The following is a 14,332-nucleotide window of genomic DNA, read 5'->3' as shown; positions in this document are numbered from 1 at the left end:
AAATTCTTCCTACATCTAGACCCCCAGCATTCAGGTGTTTGCTCTTTTAGTCTGCCAATCTCAAGCGATTCATTTGCCCTGTGGGGCTATCGCTCCTTTTGGTCTTTTCCATATAGGAAAGGTTTCCTTGGGACATTTTGCTAGCTCAGGTGCCTTCTTGACTACCTCTTGGTCAGTCTTTCCCACTCCCACCTCTGGGTATTTGACTTTCTATGCAGCTGAAGGCAGTCCTTAGTGTCTCACCCTGGTATCACTATGTGATTCTGTTCTATTCACTGTTTTCCCTCTCTATCAGGTCTTTCTCTCCAGTAACCACCACACACTTTATTTGCCAAGTTTGAGAGATAAAAATAATTTCACTTAACAGAAAAGCTCTTGTGTAATGATACTATTTAGAGTGAGATCTCAATAGTTTGCACAAAGCCACAAGATGGCTGTGGTTTAAAAGTGACATCTGTTGGCAATAAGGAGCAAATATGTGAATTTCTGTGTACCTCACTTGCTACATTGGAAAGAACATGAGCTTTCAGTTAGACTGGGATTCTCATCTTAGCCCTAAGATTTCCTCATCTATGAAACTGGATAGTAATATTGGGTTGTTTTGAGCTTTAAATAGGAGAAAGTATGTAATCTTCCTAGCACATTGATAACAGGAAGGACAGCATAAATTGTCTCTGGATACTGTCCTGGATTTTTTTTTTTAAGCTCTTCTGTGGGTCATTGCCATTAATTAATAGTGCCTGGAAATAGTGTACCCGGGAGTACTTACTTATGATACTGTAGTCTTGAAGATTCTGTCTCTGCCTACCCGCACCTGCCTCCTGTTTTAAAGGTAGTAATATCCAAGAGAAGGAGAAGCAATCGACTCACTCTTTCCCAATTGACTTTTGGCAGTTTCCTGAATGTATGTCTCTAGCCAACAGGCCCAGTTGTTCCAGCCTCTGTACGGATTATTTCTAGATTATTTAGAACTTACATTACTTCTGTCATGCCTAAAAATATTAGTAAAGAATTGTTACATATTGTCTAAGAACTTTGTTTCCAGTAATCCAGAAATTGTTTTTCGATGATTACAAGATCCAAACCAGATCTATAATTTGCCTAATATAAAGTAGACATTGGGGATCCAGGTGTCAGATTTTGAAGAACTTTTTATGGTAAGGAGCTTAGATCAGGAAATGAAGAGCCATTAAAAGTTTTTAGAAAGATAATTCTGATTATAGCAGAGCTAATATGGAATCGAATGGGGTAAAGAGGTCAAGTAAGAGGCTTATTCTTAGCTATTAAGGGTTTAAATGAAGACAGCAGCCTTATGATTGATAAGGGAGAGAAGGAGTCAAAAGAAAAATTTGAAGTTAGACTTGATGTTGGGAAAAGAGAGGTCAAGGATGACTTCAAGATTTTTGATTCATTGTATGTTATGTGTAAAACCTGGTGTTCTCAAGGGCTTGATCCTATTTCTTTGCTGTCTCCCTGGACCCAGCAGATGAAGGTGGAATTCCAAAGAATACCCAAGATATGGGGTTGGAGGGTGGGGTAACAATGCAAGACTACCCAGGTAGGAGAGATACACGAGTATGCGGTATAGAGCTGTTAGTGGAGTCTTTTCTCCCCATGCGAGGGTGAGTTTTTTTGAGCACAAGAGTGACATCCAACTTGCTTTAGCATCTATAAATTTCTTGGCATATTATATTAGGTGTTCAATAAGTACATGAATGAATGAATGAGTGAGTGAAATAAGATTAATGTCACTGAGTATGGCATAGAGATTGGTTAAAATATAAAAGATCATTAGATGTTTCAAAATAGTATATAATGTGTGTTGTTTGCTTTTTATTTGTTTGTAGTTAAATCTGTAGCATTTAAAAATGTGCTAGCATGTGTAGGCAAACACAGGCATATTTTTTTCCAGCTACCTTAACTTGAATTTCACTTCTTTTTAGTTTGTACCCTTGCTATTGGGAGTGAGGAGTGGGGTGAAATCCTTCACATGGTGATCCTCAAGTTTTATTGACAAGTGAAATGTAAACGTGATTTTCCAGTTGACTTTTTCGATAGCCTTCATCTGAACATTCTTTACTTTTCTTGTGGCTGGCTATAATGTACATGTTGTTAATTTCAGTAGGATTGATTAGGAATTCATACTGATATTTCCCAGCTACTAGACATGTGCCACCCACTGTAAAATAGTGGAAAATATGAATTGGAATTTTCCTTATTCATTCCTGTGGTTGTATTTTTTTAGTCACTGTCTCCCATGGTTTAGGATTATTCTTTGCTCAGTGGTCTTCTGTGGGTTTCCAGAAGGGTGTGTCTTATAGTTAAGGGTTAGGAGCTAATGTGCCCTTTAAGGAAATGCTAATGCCTGAAATAGCTTATTGGAAGACCTATCCAGTAAAGAGAAAATGCTCTAAAATGCTCTAAATCTCATTCTACACAACCTGCTAAGCCTCTACATCTTTCATTTCCCTCCTTATCAGTTTTCCCTACTATTCTTTTTTACCTTTTGGGTCTCTCTTGGTCTGTGACCATTTTTTCCTGACTTCCTGCTTTTTCTCTCTGATTTGTTCTTTTTCACCCTTCTCTTCTGCCTCATCTTTTCAAGACCGATAACTAACTATACTACCAAATTGAAGTTTTAAAGGGTTTCTTCTTTAGTAAATACATTTTTATTTTTCTAATTAAATGAAATTGAGATTTTATTTGTTTTCATAACAATTTGTGGTTTTTATGTTCATTTAATATCTGACTGATTTTTTTTTTTTATGTTGGGGGTAGGAGTTTATTAATTATTTTTGCTGTGTTGGGTCTTCGTTTCTGTTGCGAGGGCTTTCTCTAGTTGTGGCAAGCGGGGACCACTCTTCATCGCGGTGCGCGGGCCTCACTATCACGGCCTCTCTTGTTGCAGAGCACAGGCTCCAGACGCGCAGGCTCAGTAGTTGTGGCCCACGGGCCTAGTTGCTTCGCGGCATGTGGGATCCTCCCAGACCAGGGCTCGAATCCGTGTCCCCTGCATTAGCAGGCAGATTCTCAACCACTGCACCACCAGGAAAGCCCTGACTGATTTTTTTTTTTAATGTAGTTTCAAATTACCTCTTTTTTTTTTTTTTAGATGTTGGGGGTAGGAGTTTATTTATTTATTTATTTTTGCTGCGTTGGGTCTTCGTTTCTGTGCGACGGCTTTCTCTGGTTGTGGCAAGCGGGGGCCACTCTTCTTCGTGGTGCACGGGCCTCTCACTATCGCGGCTTCTCTTGTTGCGGAGCACAGGTTCCAGACATGCAGGCTCAGTAGTTGTGGCTCACGGGCCTAGTTGCTCCGTGGCATGTGGGATCCTCCCAGACCAGGGCTCAAACCCTTGTCCCCTGCATTAGCAGGCAGATTCTCAACCACTGCGCCACCAGGGAAAAAGCCCCCTGACTGATTTTTAATCAGTCATTTAGCGATCCTTCAGGAAAGGTTTCCTTTTCCAGGAGTATTCAGCAAATAAACTGTGCGTCATTTGCTAAGGAATTTGAATTAGCCATTGTACAGTTCTCCTCCTTCCTCCTTTATTATTTTTTACTTCACTTTTTGAGCTACTTATTTACATATTATGTTAAAATGTTAATTTATTATTCGATTTTTCAATTGTTTTTGGAAAGAAAGTACTAAGTTAACTATTAAGAAAAAAATTCTAAAGTAGCAAAATAGTTTCTCTAAAATAAAAGTGTTTCTTTTAATGAGCTCTGAGATAGACTAACAATTTTCATGAGTTTATCTTTGGCATTTTTTGGTGAAATTGTACTGGAATAATCTATACAATTCAGTGAAGTACAGTATTTTCTCAATTCTGGATTCCCTTTGACTTTTTTTTTGGGGTGGAGAATGTAGGCGTCCATCCCATTACCTCTCATCCCTTTGACTTTAATGCATAAATCCCTCCTCACTTCCCTCTATCAGATCTGGCTTGGAAAAGTATATACAAAGCATATAGAAGTGAGTGTCAGGAAACCTGGGTTCTAATCCAGTTTACATAACTTTGTTCAAATTGTTTAACCTCATTTGTTTTTTCTTTTGGTGTTTGCAATCTCTAAAAGTCAAATCTGACCTATTTCTAAACAGAATAGTCTGAGCATTTTTCAAGATCAAGACTTTATGCTATATAGTAATAAATTCTCATTGTTCTTTATAATCCTGCTGTTGACCAGCATTGTGACCTTTGGCAAAGTTACTTTCTCAGACTGTTTTCTATTCTGTATATGGGGAGTATAATACCTACCCTGTAAGTTGATTGTGAAGATTAAATTGGGTAGTGAATATACTTTAAAGTGCTTAGTTCAGGTATTTCGTAAAGCTGTTGTTAAGTGTGTTCTGTAATTTTACAGGACTGTAGTAGAACTAACAGTCATAAGCCTCACATATGAAAAGGCATAAAATACATGAATCATATTGACAAAATGTTTTTTGATAATTGCGCTGTAAGGAAACATCAGGATGTTTGCATACTTTTAGTTTTGAACAAATATTAAATTTCTATTCATGGTCTTTAACTTGGTTAAAGAAATAACAACAATTGTTATCTGGTCTTACTAGATGCTTTGTTAAGTATCTTAAAATTTTAGTAATTAAGAAATGTGTTCCAAATGAAATTTTGTCTGAAAGAATCATTCTGTGGAGTTGTTTTTGTCTTGTTTGGTTCTGTATTGATGTTTGGAAACATGAGGTACCCAAATGTCAATAAGTATATTTACTAAATACAAATAGCACATTATTAAAATCTTGTATAGGAGTAACAAATCGAGTAATCAAATGAAAAGTACCTAAAAAGGCTTTTGGTGTTTATTTTAATCTGATTTGTGGCATTTTGTGTGTCTGATATTCTATAATCCTGTTCATCACTTTAAAAAATGTCACAGTAATGTCAGAAAGGATACAAAATTCTGTGACTTACTCTGCATGGAATAGATTTAAAGGTCAACACTACTCTTTTATGTAGGTTATGGGTGCTTCATGTGTGCTTTCAGAGCAGTAGTGTGAGGAAGCTTGAAGTGGGATGGCAGGACGGCCTCATCCTTATGACAGTAACTCCAGTGATCCAGAGAATTGGGATCGGAAATTGCATAGTAGACCTCGTAAACTTTATAAACATTCAAGGTAGGTAGAAAATATGTATTTCACATGTCAAAGCTCTGATAAAACTGATTTTTATGAAGACCCAAACTGCATTTGGTGTGGCCAAGTCCTGTCAGAGGATGGGAGCTGGTTTACAAAATATATGAATGTTTGCATTTCTCCTTAAATAACTTTGAGGGAAACATTTTTTCCGTTTAATTTTCTTATATTTGTATTTATATGAATTTTTATTTGTTTCTAAATAATGCTAAAATATCCTTAGTTGACCCCATGAATAAATGCTATAGTTAATTTAACTGGGAAGTCTGGCAAGACAGGTTAACTCTTTGTATTTAAAACTCTCTAATATGAATTTTTGTGCTCTAAATACATTGTGTATGAAAATTTATAGGCTTTTGTCAGTCTTTGCCCCTGTACATTTTTAACTATGTGAAATTATGTTGTGTTATCATTGTGATCTTAATAGTAAAATCAGTCCATCAGTGACTCGCCTGGTTCATTTAAAGTTTGCTGCATTAAATGAAATTCAGTTGAAAAGTTTCAGCCCATTTATACATTATTTTTAAAGCTTTCATTTTGTGCTGTGTGACTTAATGGGGAACGCCTTGTTTAGAACACTTTATGATCTGATATTTTAAGGTGTTGACACCTCATAAACCTCACATAATGCAGGTACGTAAGCATGTTTTCATAGAGAGTTGTGCTTTATGAATATTTACTTAGGGGATATTATTGAACATTTAACTTGAATGTAAAAGTCTCCTGATCACTGATAACTAATGCCAGCTTTATTGAAAAAGAATAAAAACGTGCCGTGATATTGAAATCCTTTTTGTAATTTTAAAGAAATGATTCAGCTACTTTTATTAAGCTATATACATGGCTAGAAAATATGAGTGACTAGTAACTATTTAAGTCTCCTGACAAGATGTGTACCTTTATTGTGGACTTTTAATGTGGTGAGGTCTAAAATGAAGACGTTGAGTTGACTTTATTAATTTATAAGTACACACCAGTGGTGTGAGTGTTTTTTGGTTTATTTGGTTTTTTTGGTGTGTGTGTGTCTCCTTCAATTGGTGCTCTAGTTCTTTTTCTCCATCCTGTTTTACATGGATATTTATTTTGTCTTTGAGATTAAAGAGATACTGGTTTTATCTCATTAAATATGGGGCTTTATTTATATCTGATATGTTGTATACATTTTTTCAGGTAAATTATATCTTATCCTTGCTAGTTCTTAATATTTTTCTACTGATGTACAAGACTGTGTTGTATATGAAGTCGTGACAAGGTGAAAATAAACTATTGTTTGCTTTATAAAAGCTGTGTGTGTACAATGGGAAAAATTTATTAAAAAACAGTACTTTTAAAATTGCTGTTATTTTACTTCAGTAAAAACAGTTATCATAGCTCTTCTTGATTTCTATAGCATCAGTACCTTTTTGGTGCTTTTTTAAAAATAAGATTGCAGTAGTATTGGTTGTTTATGTGAAAAATATTAGAGAAGTAAATGAATACCAATGTATTGATTTTTTTTTTTTTTTTTAATGGAAAGACCATGAAATGAAATCCTTTGACCTTATCTTAACCTCATTCATGGAAAAACTACCCAAGGGAAAACAGTTTACTTTTTGAGACCTCTTGTTCCTATGAACTTACGAACATGTAACTTCACATGCTTTAAAAATACATTCAATTTGACTTTTTTAAAATGGTAGTTTTTGAATTAATAGTAAATTAATTGAGCGGTATTAAAAACTAACAGCAGCAAGTGTTGTTGAGAAGCTGTGCTCAGTTCAGGAGAGATTAAGCAGTTCGTCAGGGTACCATCATGGAATGCTTTAATATCCACGTATGGAACAATTAGAGGACAATAGGACACTAAACTGTGGTAGTGAGTTGCAGTAAAATAAGAGTTCAGAGAAGGAATCAGTGTCAGTCTGAACAGGTGAAAATGAGACTTGAACTAATCCTTGGATGGTTAGATAGATGCAGGGCATAGGGCATTCCTGCCAGGGACCTTCTGGAGATTACCTTGACTGGATCTAAAGGTAGAGCTCTGTGAAAATAGTATTACTGTCCCCATTTAACAGATGAAAAAAAATGAGGTTAATAAACTTGCCCAAGGCCATCCAACTTGTAAATGACAAAGCTAGAATTTATAAACAAGTTTCTCATTCATTTTTTTAAATTTTGAATAACTTATTGTGATACATTTAAAATACATATACAGTAGAGAGAACAGGTATAATGAACCCCTATGTACCCATTCCCCAGCTTCAGGTTATCAACTCATGGCTGATTTTGTTTCATCTATACTTCTGCCTACTCGCATCCTTTTTTTGAATCTTGGGTATTTTATTTAGGGATGTTTGAGTAGAAGGAAGCCGGACTAAACACTGGCTTAACTTAGGGGTTTATTTTTCTTGTACACAAAAAGGCTTCAGGATATTAGGGTCAAAAGTCTTTGATTTTTCTTGGTGTTTCCTCACAATCACAGGATGGCTTACCATAGTTCCAACTGTCATGTCCACCTTCCAGACGAGGAGGAGGAGGAAGGGGAGACGGGGACGATGGGAAAGAGGTTTCATTTATATCAGGAAATTAAATTTCTCAGAAATTTCCAGCGGGCATCTGCTTATATCAATAAATCATTGTCTAGAACTGTGTCATATGGTCATCTCCGGATTATGGAGACTGAGAAATATACGTGCTCCTGTTGCCACCTCAAACAGAATTGGGGATTTAAATTTACAAAAACTAAATGTGTCAGTCTGTTTAGGCTGCTATAACAGAATACCATGGACTGAGTGGCTATATTATAAACAACAGAAATTTATTTCACATGGTTCTGGAGGCTGGGAGGTCCAAAATCAAGGCGCTGGCACATTTGGTATCTGGTAAGGGCTTGCTTCCTGCTTCAGACACCCCTCTTTTTGCTGTGTCCTCACATGGTAGAAGGGACTAGGGATCTTTCTGGGATCTCTTTTAAAATAAAGGTATTAGTCCCATTCAGGAAGGCTCTGCCCTCATGAGCTAATCACCTCCCCTCCATATACCATCATATTGGGGGAATACATATCAACAGATGAATTTTGAAACTAAAAACATTCAGCCTTTAGCAATAAAGAAATAAGCATACTTTATTGGTTCAGTTTTTGTGGATTTTCAGAAAAGTTGTTTAAATTTGCTTTTTGTTCTGTTCACATATTGGAATAGCCTGCTTTCTAAAATCTTTTTCGTTTGATTTTTTTCCCCCTTTACCCTTCCTTATTGGCAAGGATAAAAATAAATTTCTTGAATTATAAAGGTAACAGTAATAATTACTATACACATGTGCTTACCTTGAAGGTTTGAGGGTTTGATGGGCATTGCGTTATGGTTTCTCTTTTACATGATACAGCTTTAAGGTACTTTCTTTTCTGAAGTTTCTTTGAATGTAGATTTAATAGGTATCACACTGATATAAAAGACAAAGCAGGGATACTGATCTGGACGTGGATGAAATTCAGGGTGCCTGTGATTCCTCTGCAAGTGCATACAAATGAATTAGATAGCTGAAAAATTACTGAACTTTATTTCTTTCTGACTAGTAGTTGTATAGTTAATACTTATATTGAGGGGTCTGGTAGCTTGCTGAGAGGTTAAAGGTCATTTCAGTTGAAGTTTATTTGGCTTGAGTTATGACAACTTTCTTTAAATTAGAAGAGTTTTTGCTATTTAAAAAGGAAAAAGAAAGAGCACCTTTTCTGTGTAACTGATGTTAAAATGCCCTAGAGTGACAATATGCTAAAAGCTCTTTCATATTTGAATTGGGTCGAATACAACTGTTTAAAACTCAGATCTGCAGTCTGCTCAGGTTACTAAAGATAAATGCATCATACATTCAATATCAGACTTTGCCGCAAGGGTTCATTCCCACATAGAAGTACGCATGCTCCTTTCTTCTGAGACTGCACGAAGATTGAGCTTTCTATTTTCCTTTTTAAGTCACTCTTTAGTCCTAGCAGCAGTTTAGAAATGGAAAAGTTTGGTTGCTTTAAAGAGTAGTCCTTAGTGGGTTCTTAAAGTACAGATAATATTTTCTCTTCAGTTCTAAAGAGAAGTTTTACTGCCCAGAATAGGTACACAATAAAATATTGAAAGGAAAAAAGAAAGTTAGCTGCATCCTAGTTTTCTAAAACCTGGCAAGCTGGCAGAGCTAGAATTAGCTTTACAGATGGCATTTGGCAACATATCTACATATCACTAAGCCCTCATCTCCTGAGTTTTCTTCATCCTGTCTATCAGTTACAATATCCAATCACTGCACAAAGATGGAGAAGTGGGACGATCACAGCTCACACGATGCTGTTTCGTTAGAAACGTCAGTGCTGCACAACCCACGGCTGAGTCAGTGTCTGTGAGAAAATAAACTGAATTAATATATAGCGGGGGTTGTATCTCTGAACATTTAAAGCCTAAATAACCTCAATAGCATTATTACACAGTAGAGGGAGGAAAGCTAAAGGAAGTCCGTAGACAGGTGAGGTAGGGGGACTGGGAAATTTTCTCATTGTTCAGAGGAATTCTGAAGATGATGGAAATATCAGATGTGCTAAAGTTTCCTAGTAATGCCCAAGGATGCTGACCTGGCTTTCAGTGCTGCATTGTTTGAAAAAGCAGAGTCCCTTTATACTCTGATTTCAAAATTTTTTTCTTGTTTTTGTGTGTCTGCTTTGGCATATACTAAAGTAAGGTGTGTATTCATTTATTACATGATAATGCTGGGTTATAATTCTATACATATATGAGAGAGGTTGAGAGAGATATGTTTAGCCTTTGTTTCATTATGATCATTTATGTTTCTGAATGTTAAAGATCATATGTCTTGATTGTCAGTTTAATGGCAAGTTATTTAAAATAGTGTGTGTTTTTATTGTTTCTATGGGTTTGAGGCTTTGTTTTTTATTTCATTTAAAGTCTTAGTAGAATCTTTATGTAATTGAGAATGCATTATGTTTGACATTGTTTCTTATGAATATCATATAAAATTTATTTAAGGAAAAACTAATTTTGAAATAATATTTTTGATATATTTGAAAATAAAATTCAAGATAGAGAAATGAAATAATTTCCTAAAGAAGAAGGTGAATGTATTTTTACTTTTGGATGAATTAAGGATTAGTTGAATCACTTTATATATATTTTACAGAACTGAATGTATTTGAATGATAAAGTTTTAACTGGTTAAGATGACTTTTTTCCTAGTTTTTTGGAACACAGGCTCTGAATAGATGATCTAGATACTGCCACTGAAATAGAGAGTAAATCAGATATGTTTTTGGATTGCTGCAAATTGATTTTCAACCAGAAAATATTTCTAAATGAAGATAATTGTTCTTGCTATGAGATTTTAAGTCTTGACTGGTGACAGTGCTTACTTTATTAGGAAATTTTGGCACAATTTTAAATAATTTGACTAATGGCTTTTTTCTTTTGTCTTCATTATACCTATCCTACTGAGCCTTCATTTGGTAGGGATTTGGGGGGATATGCAACATTTTAAAATTATTTTAAATGTTATTAAGTAGTTTATAACATTCTTTTCCTTGAAATGTCAGGAAGTTCTTTGTGATTTCCCCCATTTAATTTCTAGAAGTTTGAATGGTCATCTTGATGGTTATCATAACTTATTTGTATAGGTAGGCTAACTGGTGGTATCTTATTTTGGCTTTTTTTTTTTCCCCTGGTTTTGTGTCCAGAAATGTTTTTCTAAGCTTACTTTAGTAATAGAGTTATAAAAGCAGAAATCTCACGCTAGACATATACTTTATAGAATATTTTTTTCTCTGGTTCGGCTTATTTTTAAAAAAATAATGCCTGTGTTATTATAACAGTAATACATATTCATTACATAAATTTGATAGATACAGAAAAGCACATAGAATAAAATTAAAATGTTCTACCATCAAAAGAAAAACTTTAAATATTTTCGCATATAACCTTTTTTCCCTGTGTATATATAAAAATGTAAATTCACACATATACGCTTAAAAATGATTTTGGGATATTACTGTATACACTTATATAACCCATCTCTTGTTTTTTTTTTTTTAATAAAAAGCAAACTTAATCATGAACATTCCCTTTGTCACGAAAGTCTTCTATAGCATAATTCTTGAGAACTGCATAGTGTTTTATGTATATATATTTTGTAATTTATTTCACCAATCTGAGTTTTTCTGATTCGTGATCAGAGAAAAGATCAGCTTGATTCCACAGCATAAATTTCTCTAAAAAGGAAGAATGTCTTAAGGAGTTAAGTAAAAATACAATTTTGATACTTTTCAGAAGGAAAAAGATTCTTAGTGTGATTATACAATGAACTCTTTAAAGATATGCACACTACTTTTAAAACAAAGCAGATAAGATTGCCATAACAAAGTATAGAAAATCTTCTTAAAAATCAGGGAAACAGAGCTCAGACAAGCTGAGACTTTTAAGAAATGCAAAGGCCAACCAAAAGGGTTTCTTATATTACATTTTAAGAAGGTAATCGGTGAAAGTGTACTAATAATGTATGGCAATGAGGGAAGAAAAATATTCCTCACGTCTTATTTAGGAGCTTCTTTGTCAGAGGAAAAGCAAACCATCACCACCATCAATAGTAATAGCAAAGCAAACATTTCTAGTAAGGACAGAAAACCAACATGAATATAGAGATAAGTAATGCATCTAGCTAAATGAATTGTCTTCTGGAACATCTTATATTCCAGATGTTCTTCTGGAACATCTTGCTTAAAATATATTAATATAAAACCATTTAAAAGGTTTAGTTAAAAAATCTAAAACATAATATAGACTATAGTAATAGAAATGGCTTATTTTTCCCCAAAGTAATATTGCTTCTTTAAGACAGACTAATTAAAAAAATGGATGGGAACATCTAATCTGAAATTTACAAAGATGCTTACCTTGTCCTTAAGGAAAGATGCGTTTTGGGGACTTCCCTGGTGGTCTGGTGGGTAAGACTCCGAGCTTGCAAGGCAGGGGGCCCAGGTTTGATCCCTGGTCCAGGAACTAGATCCCGCATGCATGCAGCAACTAAGAAGCCTGTGTGCCACAACTAAGACCTGGTGCAGACAAAATAAATAAATAATTTTTTAAAAAAGAAAGACACACTAAATAGGCCCCATCACCAGGCAGCTAGTCTTAAAAAAAAAAAAAAGTGTTTTTAAAAGCTTGATTAAGTGTTTAAAACACCTCGTAAACTGTAAAGCTTCATATCTATATCTCTGTAGACACACAGACACACACACACGGAAGTATTTGACAAGGAATAAACAGTTGTCACAGGAAATGCTTAGATGTTATGTATGTCCTGAAACTTAAGCTAAATTCAACAAACATTAATAAGATGTACCAGGTTATGATGTTAGTTGCTGGAAGTGTTTAAAGATAAATCCTCAAAGCAGGAAAGTGATATAAGGTTGTAACCTGTGTATACTACACAAGGGTGCCATATATAAGTGAGTACTACTTACTTTGTAGATATTTTAGTTTTATGTATTTGTTACAACAATTTTCTGTTAGCAGCAGTGCTTGTAAATATCATTTATTTCTGGAAATTTTTCATGTATTATTTCTTTGATAACTTACTCCCCTCTGTTTTCTCTGTTCTCTCTGGAACATATCAGTATATATTTGAATAGTGACCTCCTTCCTCTAATTTTCTCATCCTTACAGTCTCATTTTTCATTTCATTTTCTTTTATTCCCAGTTTTTTCTTTCAACCCTACTAGTAACCTTTTAAAATTTCTGCTCTTGTGTTTGAATTTCTAAGAACTCTTTTTCATTCTCTAATTAAAAAAAAAAAAATTCCCGTCCTTGTTTTACAGATACATTTTTAAATAGCACTGAGTTTATTGATTACAGTTTTGCTTTTTTTTCCTGTCTTTACATTGTTTATTGCCTTTTTTGTTACGTTTATTAAACTTATTTTGAAATAGTTTTTGATTTACAAGAAATTTTTAAAAAAATCGTACAGTGAGTTCCTGGGTACTCTTCACCCAGCTTCACTCAATGATAATATCTCACAGAAGTGCATCAAACTACGAAAATGACATTGATACAGTACTATAACTGACTATAGACATCAGTTTTTATATGTGCTTTTTCTGGTATATATTCTGTGATAGTTTATCACATATAGATTTGTGTAACTACCGCCACAATCAGGATACAGAACTTTTGCATCACCACAGAGAAACTCCTGCATGTTATGCCTTTAGAGTCATACCCATTCCCCATCCCTAACCTCTGACAACCCCTGATTTGTTCTCCATCACTGTAATTTTGCCATTTTGAGAATGATATATAGATGAAGTCAGATAGGATGTAAACTTTGAGGTTTGGGTTTTTCATTCAGCGTAATGCCTTTGAGATCTATCGCATTGTTGAACATGTCAGTAGTTTGTTCTTATTTAATTTCTGAGTACTATTCCATTGTATATATGTACAACAGTTTATCCATTCAGAGAGTGGCATGGTTTTTGTTATAAACTTTGCAATAATTGTTAGATTAAAAAATTCTATGTATATTACTTTAGTTTTATTACTCCCAACCCCCTTAGGAGTCCATAGTTTCACTGAACAAAATGATAGAGATCCTAAAATTTCTCTTTAATTCTTAGGAACCTGTCTACCTTTGGAAGCTGTTCATGTATTTAGAATTTTTAAACAAATTAGGTGACAAAGTCACATATGGAAATTCATGCAGAATTAATATTCTAAAGTTTGATATAAATAGATACTTGCTTCTGAGAGTGACTATTTTAGTAAGATTTTAAAACTTTTGGAGAGACTTATTGCCTATTGATTTATCAATACTTTATGCTTCAAAGCATTATTCTTTTTTCTGTAGAATTTTTTTTTATACAGCAGGCTCTTATTAGTTATCCATTTTATACATATTAGTGTATATATGTCAATCCCAATCTCCCAATTCATCACACCACCACCACCACCACCCCCCTGCCACTTTCCCCCCTTGGTGTCCATACGTTTATTCTCTACATCGGTGTCTCTGTTTTTGCCCTGCAAACCAGTTCATCTGTACCATTTCTCTAGATTCCACATATATGCATTAATATATGATATTTGTTTTTCTCTTTCTGACTGCTTCGCTCTGTATAACAGTCTCTAGATCCATCCACGTCTCTACAAATGACCCAATTT

The 14,332-nt window shown here is 34.6% G+C and overlaps 1 protein-coding gene across 11 annotated transcripts in view; it reads left to right on the top strand.

Annotated features, from left to right (window-relative positions):
- The window catches only part of BTBD10 (BTB domain containing 10), a 91,199-nt gene that overhangs the window by 19,855 nt on the left and 57,012 nt on the right, over nucleotides 1-14,332 (top strand). For 5 of the 11 annotated variants that reach the window (XM_055091663.1, XM_055091664.1, XM_028501406.2 and 2 more), the window contains exon 2: nucleotides 4,977-5,134. The exons of 4 other annotated variants lie outside the window; for them this stretch is intronic. In XM_055091663.1, the coding sequence (XP_054947638.1) occupies nucleotides 5,034-5,134 (101 nt within the window). In that variant the 5' untranslated portion in view covers nucleotides 4,977-5,033. The remainder of the gene's footprint in view (nucleotides 1-4,976; nucleotides 5,135-14,332) is intronic. 2 more of the 11 variants (XM_028501408.2, XM_028501407.2) reach the window with 2 other exon arrangements.

The sequence above is a fragment of the Physeter macrocephalus genome, chromosome 16, assembly GCF_002837175.3.
Source record: "Physeter macrocephalus isolate SW-GA chromosome 16, ASM283717v5, whole genome shotgun sequence".
NCBI lineage: Eukaryota > Metazoa > Chordata > Mammalia > Artiodactyla > Physeteridae > Physeter > Physeter macrocephalus.
This window is presented reverse-complemented; position numbering and strand designations above follow the sequence as displayed.